Here is a 21,169-nt window from a genome sequence, read left to right as displayed (position 1 = left end):
TAGATCAGAAGAGAGAGAATAAAGCAACCAGAGGGAAACTAAATGCTAGATCTCTATAGGATGCTTGCTTATAATTCTGCCATGCTCAGGCCTGATGTATGGTTTGTTTCTCAATTCTGTTTCAGTTCCAGCAGTAAACAGTAAGGTTGGAGAAGATGTGACTGAGATGCCTCTGCTCAGCCTGCCTGCTCAATGCTGTTCTGATATTTCAGCTTCTTCAGGGAAAGATTCAGCCTCTTATCAAGTACAATATACCTAGTCTGTGGGTGTGTGTCCAAATCCAGCCTTCCCCTACCCTCTCTTGGGAAGAGAGCTGATGGAGGAAATCCATTTTCCTGTGTTGTGTGAAATACTCAGCGGTAAAATAGAAAAGGCTCTGCTGGCCTCAGCTGCTAACCTGCCCAACAGATTGAGATCTGATCCAGACAGTGTTGCTTACAACCAGTTGGTTCTGAGATTTCTGGTACCTGGAATATTTTATTTCCTGAGAGGCACTAGACTGGTGCTGAGCTCTTTGGAAGTGCCCCTGCGAATCCCTCTGTGGTGACCTGGAGACATTTTTTATGTGTCTTCTCCAGCATGCTTCCTCCTGTGTGCACCTCGAGAGTCCCTCAAACATCTGAGTTCTTCAGTGGCACAGGAGCGGTGAGTGGGCATCATCCTTACAGGGATATGGGTATTGTGGGGGCACGGGGACCTGCTGGCTGAGACCCTTGGTCTTGAGAGTGGAAGGTGCTTTTCTGCAGCAGGGCTGGGTTATCCAAGGGTGATCCAGCGAGAGGGGTGGCTGCTCCAGCAGTTGCTTCCCCTTTCCCAGGGCAGAGGTAACAAAAAATGAGCAACCAAGGTGTGGGAGCAGTCCTGTTTTACAGTGGGGCTCTGCCTAGGTGGAACATTTCTCCTTAAACAATGTTTCTCCTTAAGCAGGCTGCTAGTCCTAGGGCTGTTACGTGATTGCAGAGGAATGAGGAGCTGGTGAGGCTTCAAATAGGTGAACAGAAGGAAGGAAAGTGCCCAAATGGCAAATATCTGCCTTTCTGTCTATCTCTGCCTGTCTGTGCTTGAAATCTTGATAGCTGGGCTTAGGGAATAATGTTTAACACAGCTGCTGGAGTACAAACAAGCATTCCTCACGGTGTTCCTTTGGGGACAACAATTATTGTCCCAAATCACAAATACTGCAGCTAGAGCAGAGAAATAAAATCATTTGAATAGCTACATCAGCAGCTGAGCTGGGAGCAGGACCTCGGCTTGTCCAACTCCTTTTGGCCTCTCCACCCCTGGGACCGCAAGGGGTAAGCCACGAAGGCGTACCTGCAGCAACACGCAGCTGCACTGAGCCTTTCCAAAACCCCTGAACAGCAACCAGGGAAGGAGGGGAAAAAAAAAAGGGTGTGGGGGAGTGTTTCCTTTCAACCACAGGAGCTATTGCTCTCGATCCCCGACCACCTGCCCAGCTGACAGCCCCGGCACCGCGGCTGCTCGCCCGGGGGGCGGAATGGCAGCGGCGCAAGCTGGCGATGCGCAGCAGTAGGGCTGGGGGAGGAAACCCAGCACCAGCCCCCGGCTTGGGCTGCCCGGGGGGAGCCGCAGGCTCGGGAGGTGCCGGCAGGGGAGCGGTGGGTGCCGTGCCGAGCCGTGCCGGGTTATCAGCGCCGAGAGGGGCAGGTCGGAACAATAGCGGGCGGAGGGAGGGGACGGAGGGAGAGAGGGGGGCGGCGGCGGCGGGGACTCACTCGGCGGGGACTCAGCACCCCGCCCCGGGCAGCCCAGCCCAGCCCCGGGGCAGCCGCCCCGCAGGCACCGCGGCTGGGATGAGCCGGGCGGCGCTCGGCTGGGCTCGCTGCTAAACGCGCCTCCATCCCTCTTCTCCTCCCTCCTCTCTTCCCTCCCTCTTTTTTTTTTTTTTTTTTTCTCCTCTCTCTCTCTCTCCCGGCTCTCCTCCTCCTCCCTAACTCACTGGATATTACCAGCCGCCGGGCTCGCCGCCTCCTCTCCCCCAGCCATGAATCCCAGCGAAGGGGCGGCGGAGGAAGGCGCTGTCCCCGACTCCGAGGTGGATGCTTTCTTCCGAACAGGTAAGGGGAGCCCAGGGGAAGGGGAAGGGGCTGGGGCACCGCCGGGCCCTGCCTGGGATGCGGGGCTGGCGGCGGCAGCGCGGGCACCGCCGGCAGCGGAGCCGAAGGAAGGGAGAGGCGAAGCGGGGGGAGAGCCGGGGGTCCCCGCCTGCCTCCTGGCTTTGTCCCCCGCAGCCCCCTGGGCTCGCTTCCCCGGCTCCCCTCCCCTCCGTGTCCCCGGGAAGATGCTGCCGCGGAGCCGCCGCACGGGGCTGCCCTCCTACCGCCGGCCACGTCGGGAGGGGACCGGCCGGGCCCCCGCCCCCGGCAGTCCCAAAAACCCTACAGGGATGCTCGGCGTGTCCCCCGCTAATCCCCTCCCCGGGGGACCCTGCGGGTCGCGGAGCCGGCTGCCCGCCCTATGCCCTGCCTGGGCTTCGAGGGTCGTCGGACTCCGGCGGAGTGGGGGCTTCATTAATCGCTCCTTCGTTAATTAAATTCTGCGGGCAGCGGGGATGTGCTGGGGCTCCCCCTGCGCCACCCGCCCGAGAGGTGCTGTTCCCTGGGGGCCCTCGGCTTTGCACAGGCTCAGCATCTCAGCTGAAACTACTTGCGGTCCCTCCCCCTCCCCCGACGGAATCAGAGTCTCAAGAAAGTATTACGGGCTTCTTGGTAGATATTTAATTAAAAATTGTAAAGGATTAAATGCTTGTTTCATAAGGGGATTGACCCTTTTGGGCTGGGATTGCCACTTATTGCCACAGCTGTTTGTCAAGGCTTTGCTTTTCAGCTGTCTTCCTCCTTCTACCTGCTCATTAGCTATACAGAGTGCTTTGAGCTCCGGTTACAAAAAAACAACTATGTAATCACCAAAACTTTAAGTAGTTAAATCCTGAAGGCTGCAGCGGTTCCCTGCCATGGTAGACTGCACCCCATTTATGTGAAAACCCTTTGATCTAGAGGATAACTATAATAAGGTCTGGCTGTGTGTATCTTGTGATCCACAAGCCATTAAGGCATAGGATACTTGCCTGTTGATAGCTTACCAGGTTATAAGCTCATTTCCCAAGCTGCCTCAATATTAGCATTTGTAGGCAAAAGAAGATTTCTTTAAAGAAAAGAAAAAAACGCACACACGAAACAAAAATCACGACAATTTTCCTTTTAGACACACATCACTGAAGGTTCTCCCCACCTTTTTTCCTCTCCCCTCCTTCCTCCAAAACTAAATCATTTCCCTGTGGCACTGCCTTCTGAGCGTAAGCACATTAGCAGAATTGAATCTGGAGAGAGTCAAGTCTGTCTAGCTTTTATGAAAAAATAATAAAAAATCTTAAATGAGGAAAAAGCATAGAGAAGCACTATGTTCTTCTCCCACTCTGTCTTCTTCCCTGGCTATTTCACCTGTAGAACCAGAAATACACTGCTGCCTGTTTCAACTTCTTGATGCTTCTGTTCCCCAAGGAAACAAAATCACAGAAATGTAGGCTTGGAAGGGATGCTCAGGCCACAGCCGTGTGCTGAAGCATGTGTACACACGCAGGCCATCCCTAGTGGTTGGCTCATCTGCCTCAAAGCTTCATTGAAGGAGATCAGAAAATTCTTGTTTCTGCACTGTTAATGTAGCATTTTGTGTCCAAAAATATGACATGGAAAAATATTAGTAATTCATGTTGATTGCCAGCTGTTATAATGACCGGGAGACATCACTGAGGAATGGGGAGAAAGCAAACGATAGCAGGCATGACTCACGTGAAATTGCAATGTTGGTTTTCTGCGATGTTTGCGTGCTGCTTGCTTCTTGGGGCTGTGACTGCCTGAAGCTGTTGCTGGTCTCACTGGATGGCAGAGAGACCAGCACATGTGGGGCTTTGGGGGTTCTCCCCCATCAGTCCCAGTCTTGCCTGAGTGAGGGCTGTGAGATGGGGTCTGGTTTGTAGTAGCTGTGGAGACCTGCATAGACTTAGCATTTCTTTTCTCTTGGTATTAGCTTTTTGCTTTTATTTCTCCTGTCCTGGCTTGTATGCCGGATTTGTAAAGCCATAAAGCCATAACCATTGTGGCTTTCATGCTCTTGAATGGTCACCAAAAAAAAAAAAAAAAAGAATCCGTGTGGCTTAAAGATTAGCTGCTCCAATAGCATGAGCATACACCAGGCTGCCTAAACCCATCCTGAATTCACAGCTACTGCATGGAAAAGCATGAATTCATTATTCTCAGTGAAAAGATGGAGTCCAAACAACTAATATCTCACTCGGAGGCTTTTAGCAAGCAGACGGGCTCTGCACTGAGCCGGGAGGATCGATAGGCTGCTCCCTGGTACCAGCAGAGGAGGCTGATGCTGTGAATGGCGCCGTGTGCGGAGCAGCTCCACCGGCAGCACCCAAACACTGGACATAGCGGTCCCTTTTCAGCGAGAACCATTGAGACAGCAGGTCTCTGAGCTGGAGCTGGGAAGTAAAACCAAGGGAATTAACACGAGGTGGTAAAGGAGGGCCTGTTCTGGAGAGTACGCAGATGAGAACTAGGAAGGACTTTTCAGAAAAGAGTGGATTTAACACCTGTGTGGTTGGTGCTGGAATTCATCCCTGGAGGCACGCAGGACTGGGACTATTCTAGTTTTCACCATCAGATGTGTGCAGAGTAATTCTGTCTTTTAGAGAATCATTTCCATGTAATTGGGATAAAAATCACCTTGCAGACGGAAGGGACTTCAAGGGCAGAAATGACCATTGCAATCTCCAGCTCTGATTTGTGAGATAACAGGCTGCTGAATCAAGGCAGTAATTTCTGCAGAGTCTATCACTGCTGTTTGAGCTTATGTTTGAGTGAGAAACCAAATTTGTGCCTAGGTATACCTTATTAAGTTCCTCATGTTTATTTCAGTGACAGATAATAAAATACAAGCAAGTTCTGTAGAGCTCTTAGCAGTCTATATTAAAAGTGTACTGAGACTTTTACATTGCATGGAACCAAAGCCAAATACCTGTTGTTTGAAACATAAAATGAGTCTCTTTGTAAAGTGTACAAACGACAGATCTCCCTCAGATACAGGCACAGAGGGAAAGCTTTGTCTTTGTGCCTAAATTGCAGAAATTTCTGCAGCGTGTTTTGGAAGCAGAGGTAAAACAAATGAGAAAATCCTTTACCAAAATATTAAATATTTATAGAGGTCATTGACAGAACAGTTTAGCAAACTACTGATTACTGGGAAGGTTAATCATCAATACTTCTTATCCACTAGTGGAACGGTTTTCTAAATTATTTTTCTGGCACTTAACATTGATTATATCTGATATGAAGATGCCGAATTTGTCAGAGATAATTCCTGTGGGTAAGTTGAAAATTGATATTATTCCATCTCCTTTGACTACGATGAATTATTCTGTTTGCTTTCGGCTCTCCACCAGCCGCTCAGACTTCCAGCATTGTTCATTTGTGCACAAGTGACTGGCAGCTCCGCTACTAAATAACTTTAAAATGATTGGCAGTGGCCAGGTTGTTTGATCAATAGATGTGCTTGAAATGATGTCTACGGAGAAGTGCTCCTCGAGGTTGATGGAATCAAGTGTCTCCTCGTAGAGCGGATAAATTGATTCAATCTAGTTGTCACAGGGAGTGAGGTGTTTGCATGACGCATGACTTCCTCACCTTGAGACTTCATAATTTATAAGGTCCGGTCCAGTAATGCATGCTGATAAAGGAGGCTTTGCCGTAGGAAAGGCTGTCAGGTTGTATGGACCACGTGGAAAGCGCCCATGCTCTTGATGGTGATGCTGTTAATTAAAATCCATACTGCTCTCTGGGGGCTTTGACCTCTGACCCTGTCAGGAACATGAGGTTTGTTCCTTTCTTTCCTTATTATCTAATGTAGGCATTGTTTCATGTGACTGATGTGGGAGAGAAAGCTGGTTATGTCATTCCATGTGAGGACCCAGATGCTCCCAAGTCTCTGTCACCACACAGTCCAGTGCATGGGGTGGGCCATATGGATCTGCCCTGCTCTTCCCTGGGACCCTGAGAGGGAGCTCTGCTGGACTGGGAACTGGCATGGACATATGACAAAGGACACACCAGTGGATCCAGAGATTTTGGCAGGAGTAACTGTCATCTCCCCCCCCCTGACCCTGCAGGTGCTGCTCAGAAATGAGGCAGAACCTACTGATTTGTGAGGTCTTGTGACAGAAGGGGAAGGATCTCTGCTGTCTGGTCCTAGAAAGGAGTAATTTAAATTAGTGATTTAGTTCAGAAAAGGTATTTGAAGGAACATTTCTTTCCCAACTCCTTCCTTTTTTGTCACTCAGAAGTATGAACAGGGCAACAGGGGTGACACCTGTTGGTTGTTAATAATGTGCTTCTGCTGGATGAGCTTGCATTGTGTTACAGGCCAGTAGGAAGGTATTTGTTCTGTCTGATATTAATCAAATTAAGAGGAACAGAGTTCCAGAGGCAAAAGCTTGTTGCATCTAGCTTCTGGTCAGAGCTGCTAGGTACTGAAGTCACAATCCTTGCTTTCCATAACAGGGTGAAGTAGGGCAAGTAAGATCATAGTGCAGACGCCAGTGAAGTTCACAGGTGATGTGATGAGGTTTCATACATCACCTGTGATGTTACTGAAGGGGTGGGGAAAGCCCCTCTGGGGCCTTCACTGCCTTCACTGGGTTTGGGGGCAAAGATCACAAAGAAGGAAAGTGCTACCCCAAAATCTTTCCATCAAAGAGGAGCTCCACACAACTCTCCTAGTGCTCATGTAACTCTCCTAGTGCTCCGTTTTGCATCCAGCATAGGTGGCCACTTATGTTTTGGGGTGATGGGCTCCATGGATACAAGCAAGCATCCCACTGGGCCATGAAAATATATCTACTGCTCTTCCCCCAAAACCCCTATATTGTGTCAAGTCCCATAATAAGGTGCTAGAGAAACAGGGGGGCTTAGAAATGGGAGCAATTTTGTTTTTTTGCAGGTTCCCGCCCACTCCAAGCACACCCCCCTCTGTGTTTAGAGCCCCTTGAGGAATCCTCTGGCTGGGCAGGTGTTCTGGACCCCTTGAAGATTTGGGATGAAGTATTTTGTTGTTTCAGCTGCTGTGACCTTATGGTCCCTAGGAAGTTTGATTATGGACGTAAAGCAGCTTTATAGCTCTGTGGCGACCTGTACCATACAGTACCCAGTGGTATTTGTAAGTACTTCGTAGTTGCATCAAAGAAAATACTTATAGAGTATTAGACCTTATAAACCCACAGCGCTGTGTGTTTTATGGCTGGAACTTAAAGTAAGTCATGAAACAAGTTAGAGGTATTTATGCTTTTGTTTGATTTGGATTGGTGTCCTGCTTTTAATATTTCTTTAGATAAACAACTCCCGTTTTACAGGCTTTTATGGCACACATGCCCTGTGTTTAACTAAAGGGACTCTGCCATTTGGGGAATTTTGCCTAGCCACTCAGAGAATAACAGCGAATATTATGATATATGTGTTGCAAAAGAAAGCAGGATACAAAAAGAGAAGGCAAACAGATAAGTCAAATATGATTGTCTGAATAGAGAGCCCTAGGATGTAGAGGGCTGTAAGAAAGAAGCCATAATATTGTGATTTTTTTTTTCCCCACTCAGTTCTGGGAAAGACTGTGTTGTTACCATCACACTTATTCAGAAGACTTCTGAGGAATTGTTTGGGAATTTTCACTGATGTAACCAAAACCAGCACTTGGTCCTGGCATTGCAACAGCAGCCATAAATCTAGGTTCAAGTCAGTCACCTGTGCAAGATGTGGATTGCAGCATGTTGAAGTAAGGTTTCATGTTTTGCAGGCTAAGGATGGAGTGATATTTCAGCAAAATATTTGGTTTTCTTTTTTTTTGTTTGTTTTGTTTCATGTCTGTTTCAGAAAGCCTGGTGTTTGAAATTCAGGACAAGGACTTTTCTCTGTTTTAAGTCATTGCAAACGTTATGTATGTGACCGCTGGAATAACATCTATTTCAGTCACTTTGCATTTATTTTGTTTAGCACAATTCAGTTAAGGTTGGAAATGGTATATTCAAATTACATACATTTAGTGCTGAAGTTGGAAATAGCAGGTAAAAAGATTGAAGTTTAAATAATTCCTGTTCCCTACTCAGGGGCTTAGGAAATATTGAAAAGTGGAAACAGAACTATAAAAATTGATTTGTATTTGCTCGCTTTCATTAACCAGTGCCTAGAATAAATTGTGTCTTATTGGGGTTCTTTCTCCCTAAACAACATGTGTGGCTTTGCTACTAAACCTAGGGCTGCCTTCTGTTTCTTCAAAAATTACACTATATAATGGCTGGGAACATATAAGTACATAGGCCTAATTTGTCACACTCCCACTTCAAGGCAACAAATTGCCTTTAAAACTAAAAATGAAATTCCCTTTTTGTAACCTTAATTATCTGAACCAGCATTTCAGTCTCACTGATGGAACAAAACTACCATAATTAGGCAGACTTTAGTTTTTAGCGTAAGGTCACATCATGCTTTGCTGAGAATAATAAGAGGAAATGATCTTCAATTTAACATCGCGGTGACTGGCAGACCAGCTGCTCTGGTCATTTCTGTTAGTGAAGTGGCCTTGGGAAAAAGGGTGAGTGAGTGCTGTTTGTGAGAGAAATTAAATTAACCTCATGGCGTAATTGGTACCCATGCAGAGACTTAGTGGAGTTTTCAGATTTTTTAAATCCTTTTGTACGTGTGTGCAATAAGCTGTGCTGAAGAGGCAGAAGATAAGGCATATATTGAAAATAAAAATCGATAAAAAGAAAGATTTCCCTCTCGGAAGTTGCTCTCCTCTGGGGACGGTGAGCCTGCCTTGGCAAGGGGAGCGCTGGGAAAAGCAGCAGAGGTGGTGTGTCCCGGTGCAGCCACGATATGAAGGATGGAGGCTGGTCCAGGCTGGTTTATTACCTGAAATTAGAATAGATGCTGCAAAGAGGGCTTTGTGAAGGTTCCCCGCTAATGCCGACACTGCTGCGTGGTTCACGACTCCCGGGGTGTACCCTGGTGCTCCTGCTGTTGTAATCGCAACTGGCAGCCTAGGCTGGAGCAGCATTGTCAGCTGGAAACAATAGTGGCTGATTCTTGTTTGTCAGCTGGGACAATAGCCCCGCTGATGGGCTGCGGTGGAGGAGAGCCGGCCCCCTTTGTATGGCAGTGCAGGCATGGCAGATGGCTAATTGGACATGATAAACCACGGGGGCAATGGGGAAGAAAAAGGAGATCTGCAGGGATTATCGGCTTGTGTCTCCCATGTTTAAAATATATAAACAAAGAAGAGTATTTTAAATATGCTTTTCATCAGCTTTTTTTTTTTTTTTTTTTTTTTCTATGAATATATCATTCAAAACCCACTAACTAAACTCCTTTTCCTAGCTAATGTGAGGCATGCTTTATTAGCTGGGAGCAAATCACATTACTGGATGGGAAGGTGGGCAAACACGCGGCCCCCAGAGACGCTGGCATGGCACTTAGGAAAATTAGCAGTGCGTATTTTTCCCTGGTCTTCTAAGTGAACGTCAAACTGTTGTGCCAAACAGCATCCAAGCTGAAAACAAAGAGCTTTGTGGCAGTGCTTTTTGGGAGTGGAAAGTTCAACTCTCCTCTAGCTTGCCTGGGTGCCAATAGACAACCATCAGTTTTGCATCACTGAAAAGTTAAGATGACTAATGAGAGCATAATTTATGTATTTAACTGTCTTTTATTAGGCTTCACAGAGAATATACTATAAAGCCAGGTCCTGAGGCCTTTATTCAGACAAACTTTTGCTTATTTAAAACAGCTTTATAAAAAATGGAATGAAGACTTTGAGGTGTGTGTCAATCCCATGTAGTTTTCAAGTCCTTTTGGTATGAGGTCTGTAGGGGCTCTGGGCTGCAGGCTGTGAGCTCAAGGCTCACACCCACAGCCTGGTAGCAGCAGTCCATCCCTTTGGACGTATTATAATTCTGGTTTTGCTCACCCCTCGTTTAATGGTGAGATAAAAAACACACCCCTGCTGTTCAATCATTAATTTTTTCTGCTGTTCATGAAGATGGTTTAAGAAGTAAAGCTGTAGTGGGGTCATTGCACTGGTGGCTGCTGCAGCGACCCACGGTCCTCACTGGCTTTAACACCCAGATTTGTAAAATGGTATCAAGTGCCTAGGATATTTTACTATTTTAGTGCGTCTCGTAATACTAATGTTATGGCATATAACAGATACATTCAAATTGCAGTAAAAATAAATCTGCAAGAGGTTAAAAATAATAGCTAACAAGAAATATGCGGTACTCTGGTAGCAGATTTACTTTCTGTGGAGATGTCTGGACTGTGTTTCTTGTGCACTGTTTACTACTGTCTTTTCCCACAGGACAGGTTTAGTGGAAATGCCAGATGAGAAGTTTCATGGGTTGCTGCTGGTTTCAGCAGGTCCCAGTGCTCTACCTGTCAGTCTGTGCAGGCCTTGAAGCTATAGGTGCAGGAGGCCAGTTGAAGTGAGTGGATGTACGGCTGATCTCTTACAGGCCCGACGGCGTTGCTGTTATGTTATGATGGCTCTCTACAGGAGTTTATTTCTCTAATTGTCGCTGTCGCTGATTAGTTCCTTCTGAAGTAAATGCTGCATGAACGCTGAACAAAAAGATGGTCCCTGCCACAGCGTGTTTACGATAAAAGTGCTTAAGTGGATTTTGAATTCATTTAACCAAAGACTCACTCGTCTTTCGCTTTGCTCTGCTTTTGAGCAGAGGATGAGCCAGTGGTGTTATAGGGGTCTGACACTGGGTGTGAAGCAGAGGGAATGGCTGAGAACAATGCAAAAAAAAAAAAAAAATAATGGGGAGAAATGAGAAAACTGTAGGGAAACCTGAAAATGTGGGAGAAAGCAACAAAGGTATCAATCAGAGTACTTCAGAGCTGGAAGGCCCTTTGCTGGGAAAGCGATCGCAGCCTGCATCCTTCGTGGAAGGGAAGTGAGTGATGTCAGTGAAGTGAAGGTCAGAAGCCAAAGGAAATCGCAGAAATGAGACAATAAGAGGTTTGATTACCTTTGGCTTTCCATCCTGAAAACTACAGCTGTAGGTTTTCTCACGTGTAAGATGAAAATATCAGCAGGCTTTGGCTGGGTACATAGTTAAAGGAGGGAATAGGCTATGCCTATGCATGTGTCATACTCAGAAAGAGGAAGGTGACCATGCAAAGCACAGGAAAAACAGTAGAATTTTCTCCACCAGGAGATGCCTGTCACCATCTATGACCATTATTATCACACTGCAGTCTTTTAATGGTGACTGTACCAAATGCCTGTCTTGCTTTGATGCTGGAGAAATAAGACATTTGCCTCTGAAGCAAAGACATAGAGCCAAAATCCTTGGGTGTTCTCCTTCACGTTTAATGTCTCGTGTTCGTAGAAATATGGCCTGAAGAGGCAGCCTCCTTGGATCCGACTGCCGCTGTGTTTGCAGCAATTTAACTTTCCTGTTCTGCTTTTCCGTGCTGAAGCAGGGAGTTCAGGAGTGATGCTAATAGAGTCAGTCTGAAGCATTCAGATAAATTTACTCCGAAGGAGCCAGTCAGGCCTGCCGGGTAAATAGTAATGATCTTGTGAGCTTCCAGGACTGAGATCTACGGTGCGTGGTTCTCTGGTTAGCAGTTTGCTCCAATTCAACTCAATCCTTCTGGAAAGTTAGCCGGGGTGTTAAATGGGTCAGCTATCTGTTACAGGTTCCTGATGGCCTGTTATCTCTGCTTCTTCAGGTGATTCATCAATTTCCTAATGAGGTAGTCTTTAATTATTAGGGACCAGGAGAAAGTTGCTAACACTGGCTTGGTTTTAAACACCTCTGGTGCTAAATCTGAGCAGAGGGAAAAGCTGTTTGGTTAGATGAGTTCAGATTGATTAAAATTGTTTTGTGTGGTAATGACAATTTGTAAAAATGATGCTTCTCAGGATGTGAGTCCTTATCATGGGAAAAGATTTAAACAACAACAACAGAAAAAAAATGTTGCTTGCCCACATCATTGAGCTGGGCAGCTCAGACCTGGTTGCTGTGCCTGGGGTAGATCTCAGCACTCAGTCTAGCTTCAGCTCCACTGCATTTTTATTTATTTTTATTTTTTTTCACTTGAGGCTTATGGTGGTCACGTGCAGTAGTTCATAACCGGCAGCTGGTGGGCTCTCACACAGGTGGTCAAATGGCAGCTTTCTGCAGCTTCCACCTCAGAAGTCAAGCTGTGCTCGAGACGTGCAGGATGAACAGAAATTGCATTGCTTGGCTCAGCGCTCCTTGGTGTGGAGTGACAATGGTAATTAGAAATAGCATACAAATTTTGTGAGGCATTTCAAAGCATGTGAAAAGTTACAGTCTTTGTGTAGGATAGGGAAGTCTTACCAAACCCACCTATGAAATGGGAATAATCAGACATAAAGCTGTAGTAAGATGTTTTCTTGAGGTTATGTGCTTTGCACAATTTTTTTTTTTCCTCTTTAAAACCCACATTCTGGTCATCGAGCACACCCTGCCAAAATGCTGTGTGGCTTTAACTTACATTGCCATGGCACGGACCAGGAAAAGCACACCAATCCCTTTGTACCTCAGGATTGTCAAAAGTCACGGCTAAAGTGACAAGTGAAATCAGATTGATGTGCAAACACTCAGTTCCTCTTAAACCACTCGGTACAGACACCTATATATGGATGCTGGTGACCTACTTCAGACAGGTTGTACGGTTTGGCCTTACTCCTGGAAATGGGATTAATGCACCTTTCCTGCATCCACACTAGCCAGTCAAATGGTCTTAAGATTTTCATTATGCTGACCCTATTTTTAAATATACGTAGGTCATATCCACATCTGGCTTAAGAAATGGCCCAGAGCCAGTGGCAGCAGAGGAGCTCCAGTAATTTACACAGGCGGAAATTCTGGCCCGTGTTCAGCTGACAGACTCTTGTGGGGATGGGGCCAAAGAGGACTGGTAGCAGAGTAAGGATATTTCTAATTTAATGTGTTAAGACATCCAGATGATTTTTCTCATCACCATGGTATCCAAATGCTCAAAAAAAAATGAGGCACTTGGGCTCTGGGTCCATTCTGCTTACTGTTTGGTATGGTCCCCTGTGCCTTTTTTGTAATGAGCATGCTGCTGTGAAAGTTACATCTATTAAATGCTAAATGTAAGAGAGATTTAATGACATGCTATTAAAAAGTTCCACCTACCTAAAAATGCTTTGCTTTCCAGCCCAGGTTTGGTAATATATTCCATATTTTACAGAGATCTCTTCATGAAGAGAATGCTGTCAGGAGCCATTTAAAACTCTGATCCTGCTCTTTTTTTGGTCTTTTACAAGTGCCAGATTCCCTTTTGCTACAGATCCAACTGCTCTGCCATGAGGTTTATGCCGTGGATGTCTCCCGTGGGTACGTGAGTTACTTGGGGGCACGGGGAGGTACCTCCTCTCTGGTTCCACACAACATAGTTTAAAAGAGCTATAAACATAGTATATGATTTCCTTCCCTTGGTCTCATTTTTCCTCATACTTTTTCCTCTTGGTGTATATATCTAGTGAATGTGAAAGCTGCATGTTGCTCCTCCAAATGGGGCCTTTCGTTTCATGTGGCGTTGTCCAGGGTAGAATAAATACCTGCGGCCTTCTGAGGAGAGCTGGACCACTTACCACCTGTGTGTAACTGCTACATTTCCCATGTGTGGTGTGAAGGAGAGAATTAGGAAGAGATGTGAATAAGCACTACTCCAAAGAGTCATTTTCATGCTAACAAGAAATAAAGTCTGAAGTTCCCTGGCAAAGTTTTCCCTTTGGGAAGGTGCAAACCTGATGTCTGGCTTTGTTTTCTGAGTGCCCCGAATCCAAACGAGCTTCCCTTGTTGAATTGAGCAGGAGTGCTAGGGGGGCAACCTGTCATTCCTTTCCCTCTATTCCCATTCCTGGGGTGCGCAGTGACTCCATTTGTACACAGAATAGCTGGATTTCAAATGGACGAGACAGCAACTTTATACAGATTAAGCCAAAAATCCTGAAACTAATAGGATGGCACAGAGGGCAGACTCAGTGAAGTACACACATGAAAAAAAGCAGGACTACGTTTTTATTATTATTTTATTTATTTATTTTTTTTAACTACCATGCAGCCATGTTAAGAGCTGCAGCTAATGACTTCTAAAGGGATCTCCTCTCCTGGCTCCCTTTTTGCTTTTACCATCTATGTATGTATTTTCCCTGGGAGGAGAACTGTTCCAGGAACTGAATTTAAGCTTCCCTAATTGTTATTTTTCCTTTTGGTGTACGGGCACCTTGCAACTAGTGGCTCAGACAACAGCCTGAAGCCCTTAGGTTTCCGAAGTAGCCAACTGTAGCGATCTATTTTTAAAAGGTTATTTTCATGAATTGGATTTTGTGACCTGATTTGAACTGGTCTTGGGCACACGTGTGTTGTGTCACCTCAGCCTGAGCCCGCAGGAGCCTTGCTGCTGTCCATCTCCCCATTGCAATCTTTCTGATCATACCCAGTTCTGAGGCTTGCTCTTAGCCTGGCCTGGCAGAGGTAACATGCCAGCCACTTCTCAGGCAGCAGGAAATTATTCTCTTCCTTCTCAGTACTGTTTATCCTGTGGCTTGATGATGGAGGGAGTTGCAAAGCTTTTGCTGGGGAAAGCAAAACTGTAACAGTCCTGTTTCTTGGCTGTCCTGCTTCCCTTCAAGTGGTGGGAGGCTGGAGTTGTGGCTGTTCTCTTTTATGAAATGCCATTATGTTCTTGATTTTGGCTATCTGCGGAAAGAGATTTAAAAAACTCTCCATGACTGCATAGTTACTTTATGTAAGCTTCATCCCTAATTTTGCCATTAACGTACAGATGTAGGTATTGTGTAAAACCTTAAATCATGAGTTACAAACACCCATGTTCCTCAGCTACATCAAACAAAGCTTGAACAGCCTCAATCTGGAAAGCCACTGGCTTTTGCATCATTTGTCCCTTATATCTAGCCTGGGCACATGCCTGCTAAGTTCCTCTTAACATCAGTGGTACAAGAGTTGTACAGCAGGACTCTGGTGGGCACTGGCCTGGGTTTGTACCTCATTTTATATGAGGCATTCAGCATGTAGGAGTGAATATAAACCTTGTATTCAGTCTCTTGAAACCGTCTCAATATTTCTATTGTGTAATTCTACACAATATTTCCACTGTGCTGGAGTAACTTGAGTTTATTCTCCTTCTAGAAACAAATGGGAAAGCTGTACTGCATTGCTTTGGATTAGGTGGTGTTGATGGTCAAGAAAACTGTCTGTTTGCATTGTACTTTTACATGCAGATAAGTAAATGAATATGTTAATTTAGAAGTTGAAGACTTGTCACGGAGATATTTATCATACAGAACTCCTGCAGGAACTCTGCAAATTGACGGGGTCTTTAGATGGGAAGCCTGCATGGATGTATAGGTGCTGATGGATCTCTTGTTTGCACACATCCATTTGAGACAAAAAAGACACCTAGGTTTGAAATTGCACTTTCTTTGAAGTCAAAACTTGAGGTTCACAGTTTTGAAGCTGTTGGAGCAACTAAAGGACATCGCCACACCACAAGCAATTGTTGGGAAGGAAAGCTGGTTCCTAATATTCTGGCTGGATAACTATATTATGTGGAATAATTATATTCCTCTAAGTGTGTTCTTTGTGATAATTATATTCCTTTCTTGCTTTTGTACATTTCCTATTCGAAAATTAAGCTTTCTAATGGTGATGTCTGTGAACAGGTATTTGCTGAATTTGACTGTACAAATTGCTGCATTTTTACATTGAGAGGTAATTCATATCTGTGATTCTTCCGTAGGACTTCCGGGTAAAGACTCTGTTCTTAACACCTCTGGTGTCTTTGCATCACCTCTCTTGCTTTAGGCAAGATAAAATGAGCACAGCCTCTGGCAGCTCTGTGTCAGGATCAGCACATGCGAGTACCACATCCAGGCACCCTGTCCTTCCCAGCTGCTGCCAAAGCAGTCTGGGAATACATGGGCTTCCCGTCACGCCCCAGCCTGTACGTCTGGAGGAAACCTCCCTACATCTTCAGCTTTTCCTGTCCATCTGTACGTGGGCCAGCATGTCACAGCTCATTGTTTAAGATGGCAAAGCGTGTTGTGGTCCAGCAGTGTGAAGGGGGTCGTAAAAGGATGTTATTGTTGTTAGAGAAGTTTATAAGCTGTTAAACACCACGTGTTGGCCAAGCAGAGTTTTCCCATTTCCACTGCTTGATAACAGGCTCATAAGTGAGCACCTGTTGTGGGCAAAGAAGGGGAAAGACAGGCTCTAAACAGAGCTGCTGTGTCCCAGAGCAAAGGATGTTTCTGGTGCTGGTTGGAGCTAAGTTTTTAGCAAATCAGTCTTCCCCATATCTCAACTCTCTTCTGCTTTTCAATGTTTAGTTCTCACACAGGGTAAACTGTGTTGCAGCAGCTGGAATGCAGCTTCTTTGACAGCAGCTCCTGAGCTTCTGCATCCATAACTTCTCTGAGGCTCCCTTACATATAGCCTGGCTTGCTTTATCTTGGACAGCTCAGTTGGTATTTCTAATGGCTTACTCTGGTGGTGTCTGTGCATCCACGTGCAGTCAGCAACTTTCATCTTAAAGTCGTAGGTGTGATGGAGGTACAAGGGTCAGTGTTGTTGCAATGGAAATGCCTCAGCAGTAGGCTTTTGAGAAAGGAAGGAATGTTGCATGCCTGGAAGGTGAAAGGTTTGTGCCTTCATGGGTAGGAGCCATAATTTGAGTAAAGGAGTCTTATGTTAAAGACCAGTATCTTTTACTAGGTTTTCTATTCTGTGCATCTCATCTTTGCTGGCACATGTCAGAAATACAAATTCTTCAGTTTTTCATGTTCATTTTAAATATAAGTTATTCCCTTGCTGTGATAACTGAGGCATTGCAGAAAGAGGATTTTTGCATTGGAGTAATCCTAAAAGAAAAGATTGCTTCTGTGCAAAGCAAAGCCCATGGTCCTGTTGTTCTGTGCTCCTCTTGTCATCATTAAAGCTTTTTGTGTTAGACCTCAAGCAGCCCATATCATCACCAGCTTTTCCTGCTGCTGGAGCCTGCAGTGAGACCATAATCCTGCGATTGCCATCGCAGTGTCTTCCCCTATAATGTGATTTTACAAATCTAACACTGTGCTTTCCCTGCAGGAACAACAGCAACAAGAAGATAGGCTGCAAATAGCGATGTTAGCAGAAGTAAGCAAGTATCCTGTTGTCTGTTAGTGCTGGACAATCAGCTAGCTCATTTTCACCTTGTAATGCCAAGGTTGTAGAGAAGTTTAGTGGATAATGCAAAATTCAGGAGACGAAGGTCCTACTTCTGCTGTGGCCTGCTGGATGACATTAAGCAATTAGCATCCCTCCATGCCTCAGTTTCCCTCTGAGAATTGGGTAATTGGCTGTGGATGAAAAGCCCTGTACAATAATAACACTTAAAGCTGTGCACATAACAGTTATTAACACGGAGTGCTGTCATCATCTCTGCTTTATAAATGTGAGGAACTGAGGCAGAAAATGGTTTGCCAAAAGCTATTGATGCAGGCAGGGCAAGAGTCCTCATTAGACCTCCGGAGCTGGCGGCTGCTGGGCCAGCCTGCAGGCTTCGTGCTGCTCCTCAGCCTCCTGCCCCTGCACACCACAGCGCTGGTCAATGTGGGGACGCGGGCATGCAGAGCAGGTTCAGGCTCGTTCCTTTCAGTGGTCCCGCTGAGTGAATTGGAGAAGTAATAAACAAAATGTTTTTTATCTAGGAAAAAAAGGTTTTGAGCCCTCCGTTTTTAACGAGAATACATTAATAGTACACAATATATGGGACAGCATTGTCCTAATTAGTTTTCTGTTGAAATTAGCAGTCCTTGAGTTCAAGAGGAATACATTTAGGCCGACACAGTGTCATTGAAATATTCTCAGGACTTTTTGCTGTCTGGTTTTGAATATGAGCTGAAGCTCTGGCATCATGGAACCTCTTCTGGGCAGAGCTTTGCTCTTCATTTAAAATGTTCTCCCTCTTTAAAAGCCAGCTTCTTTGTGTAATTTGAATCCATCTTATGTTAGGGTGTATATTTAGAATCCAACCATATTTTTTTTTGTCTCTAAAATTCTTGGATAGCAAGTCCATTAAGAATTCTCAGTGTTGCCAAACCCGTTTAAGACATTTGGAACTTCAATTACCTGCTGAACTCTTAAAAAGTAATTTGGTAATGAAAGCAGTGAATGCATTCTGCAGTGTTTGAGGATTGCTTACAGAGATAAAATGGTTTTGGCTGGTTGTCAGATAAATACTTTTATTCTGAAGCATATGTAGAACATTTTTTTTAATGAATCTGAAGAGTCTAATCTTTCAAAACATCTCTGAACAAATTCTGGATTAACAGATCCTGTATTCTTAAAATAAGAAAATCATTTCCATTTTGCACCTTAGGAGCATCTTTCGTTTCTGGATTGTGATGGATTGTACAAAACCAAATGAATTCATTCTAACCAAACTTCTGTGAAACAAGAAAATAGCATTACCCATTTTGCAGCCACATTAGCCAGCAGGAGAACATAGTCTGGACCACATGTCAGGCTGGTAGCAAAGAGTTCTGTACCATGATACAGGATGGCATGCCTATATAAGAAACTTAGGGAAAAGGTTGTTGGAGTCACACTATTTTTGGTTGACTTGAATGTGATCCTGGACACATGACTGACTGCCTCTTGCAGGGCAACAACAGAAGTCACAGAATCACAGAATTTTCTAGGTTGGAAGAGACCTCAAGGTCATCGAGACCAACCTCTGACCTAACGCTAACAGTCCCCACTAAACCATTTCCCTAAGCTCTACAAAGTGTGCAAAGCTGTTTCTCTCCTACTTTAACTTAGAGATTATATTTTAGTGGGTCTCTTGGTGAACTCTGCTTGTGCCTTGGAAGCCAGGAAGGGGTTCTGATGTACAAGACAGCAGCAAGTGCAGGGAGAGAGAGCTGGACTCCCCTGGTACCGTACAGACAACAGATAGCATTTTGCTTATGGGAGAGCAGCTTTCCAGCTCTTTCAGTGTGCTTCCATTTTAAAGTTGATCTTTCTGGAGATGGATTGACTGAAACATGCACATTCAGCTCCAGTTCAGGAGGTGACTTAAGCTGTACCCCTTATTGTGAGATGCTATTTGTGTATGGCTATGCAGTATTAACAAGCCATACCTAGTTGCCCTAAAATGAATAATTTAGTTTGAAAATGAGGGCCATTAGTACTAGCATCTTTTCTTCTTGCACTAATGGAATCTGAAGCTGAGTGGTATTTCCCATGAATCATACTTTTTACAGTACATAGTTCATCTCTGACACTGAATTCAACCTCGTATGCCTTTTTTTTTCCCCGAACAGTATCTACAGCTGTGGCCAGATGTGCTGCTTGGCTTGCAGCTGAGCCAGGTTCAAAGGCTTTGAACCCCAGCCAGGCTCATAGTGGCTGGGCCTTGTCCCCGCTGCTGTGGGGTTGGTGTCTGCAGACGTAGCTGCGCATGCAGTCCTTCTCTAACCCAAATCAGTCAAAGTGATCTGGGTTAAAGAAAGCCCTCCATACTTTTAAATAGTAAGCCAACCTGGATCATTTTGACACAACCGGGCTAGGGAGTGACTGCATGCGGATAAAGCGGCAGGTTGGAGGGGGCTGTAACCCAGCTCTGCTGCAGCTGCACCCTGCCTTTGACCACAGGCTGAGCAACTTTACTTGAAGGTGAGTTCAGTGAACTGCCCAGAAATTTGTCTCATTCAGTCATCTTTTTTTTTTCATGGGAAGTAATATAATACTCTAGGGGCTAGAAAAGCAACTGATTTTTCCCAGGCGTGGTGTCTGTCAGAGCTTGCAGTCTGATGCTGTACACAGTAGATGGACTCATAGATGCATTCCTGTCCAAGGGCCTGGCAGGGGCTATTTTTTTACCCTACAGCTGATTTAGAGAGACTTCAAAGTTCTCCCAAACTGCTTGCAATGGCCATAAGGAAGCTTGTTACCCAGGCAACGTTTTCTGGATAACAACAGTGATTTCCAGGTGTTTATGCACATGAGTGACACATGTGGTCTTGACATGAGAGATGTCCTGCGTGCTTTCACAGCCTTCCAAACATGCTGATAAGGGGCAGATATAGTGAGGCTTTCTGCAGAAACTGATTGAAAGCATTCAGGATATTAGTTCACATCTTTCAGTCTAAAAATCCCTGTAATTCTACCTTGGGCAAGTTTGTAAATGTGTGTGTCTGACATTGGCCTTGGCAGTGATCTCATTGATTTCTGCTGTGCTGAGACTCAATTACTCTGATTTAACATCACTGTGTGCGTGAGAGCAGAATGAGGCCCCCCAAAAGGATGGAGACTTTTTCTTCCCCCTCAGGAACTACTAGGTGGTAGACACACAGGTCATGCCCACACTCTGCAGCCTGTCTGTGTGACAAGCCACAACTCCGCATCATTTGCCAACAGGCATTTCCAAAATACCCTCTGCTATAAAAAGGTATTTTCTTACCTGGTCTCCACTCCTCAGGAGACACGATCTCCTTGCTCCCACAGAGCATGAACTAGATGCTGTGATCCAGCTCCTCACCAGGAGGATATGTTCTGGCCAACATCTTTCAGTTGCTGGTGGAGGTGACAGGAATCCTATTTTGGTGTGTGGGTTCACTCAGCAGCCACATGAATAAATGGGATGCCGCGTTGAGGTGCTTGGTGGTAAGGAACGAGCCTCAGGCAGGGTACCCCAAATGTCAGTGCCCATCTCTGCCATTAATTATCCCATCTGGTGCCTGCTGCAGCTGTGCTGCTGATGGTGTGTGACAGCTTCATGTTGTCTAGCCCTGAAGCTGATGACAGCCCGAGAAGTGACTTTCCCATGTCGGTGTTTATTTCCAAATGCAGTCGCAGCGTGACTCGGTGCTTCCCCAGCTCTTGCTGGCTGAGGCGAAGGCTCGACCTCTCTTTTCTTCTTTCACTTCACTTGACTTGTACTTGTAACGAACAGACCTAGATGTTGCAGTATGTTTTTCTGGGTCATCAACTGCATTATATGCTTGTCCTTCACTGAAGAAATACAATGTC

The 21,169-nt window shown here is 45.3% G+C and overlaps 1 protein-coding gene across 9 annotated transcripts in view; it reads left to right on the top strand.

Moving 5' to 3' along the window:
- The first annotated feature begins 1,833 nt into the window (after nucleotides 1-1,833).
- Nucleotides 1,834-21,169, top strand: part of KALRN (kalirin RhoGEF kinase) — a 493,218-nt gene continuing 473,882 nt past the window's right edge. For all 9 annotated transcript variants that reach the window (XR_014618580.1, XR_014618581.1, XM_084289498.1 and 6 more), the window contains exon 1: nucleotides 1,834-2,078. Coding sequence is in view for 7 of the 9 variants with exons in the window: in XM_084289498.1 (XP_084145624.1) it covers nucleotides 2,006-2,078 (73 nt within the window). In the remaining 2 variants the exon portion in view is untranslated. The remainder of the gene's footprint in view (nucleotides 2,079-21,169) is intronic.

The sequence above is a fragment of the Netta rufina genome (assembly GCF_964035555.1).
Source record: "Netta rufina genome assembly, chromosome: 6".
Classification (NCBI taxonomy): domain Eukaryota; kingdom Metazoa; phylum Chordata; class Aves; order Anseriformes; family Anatidae; genus Netta; species Netta rufina.
Note: the sequence above shows the minus strand (reverse complement) of the source record. Positions and strands in the feature narration are given on the sequence as shown.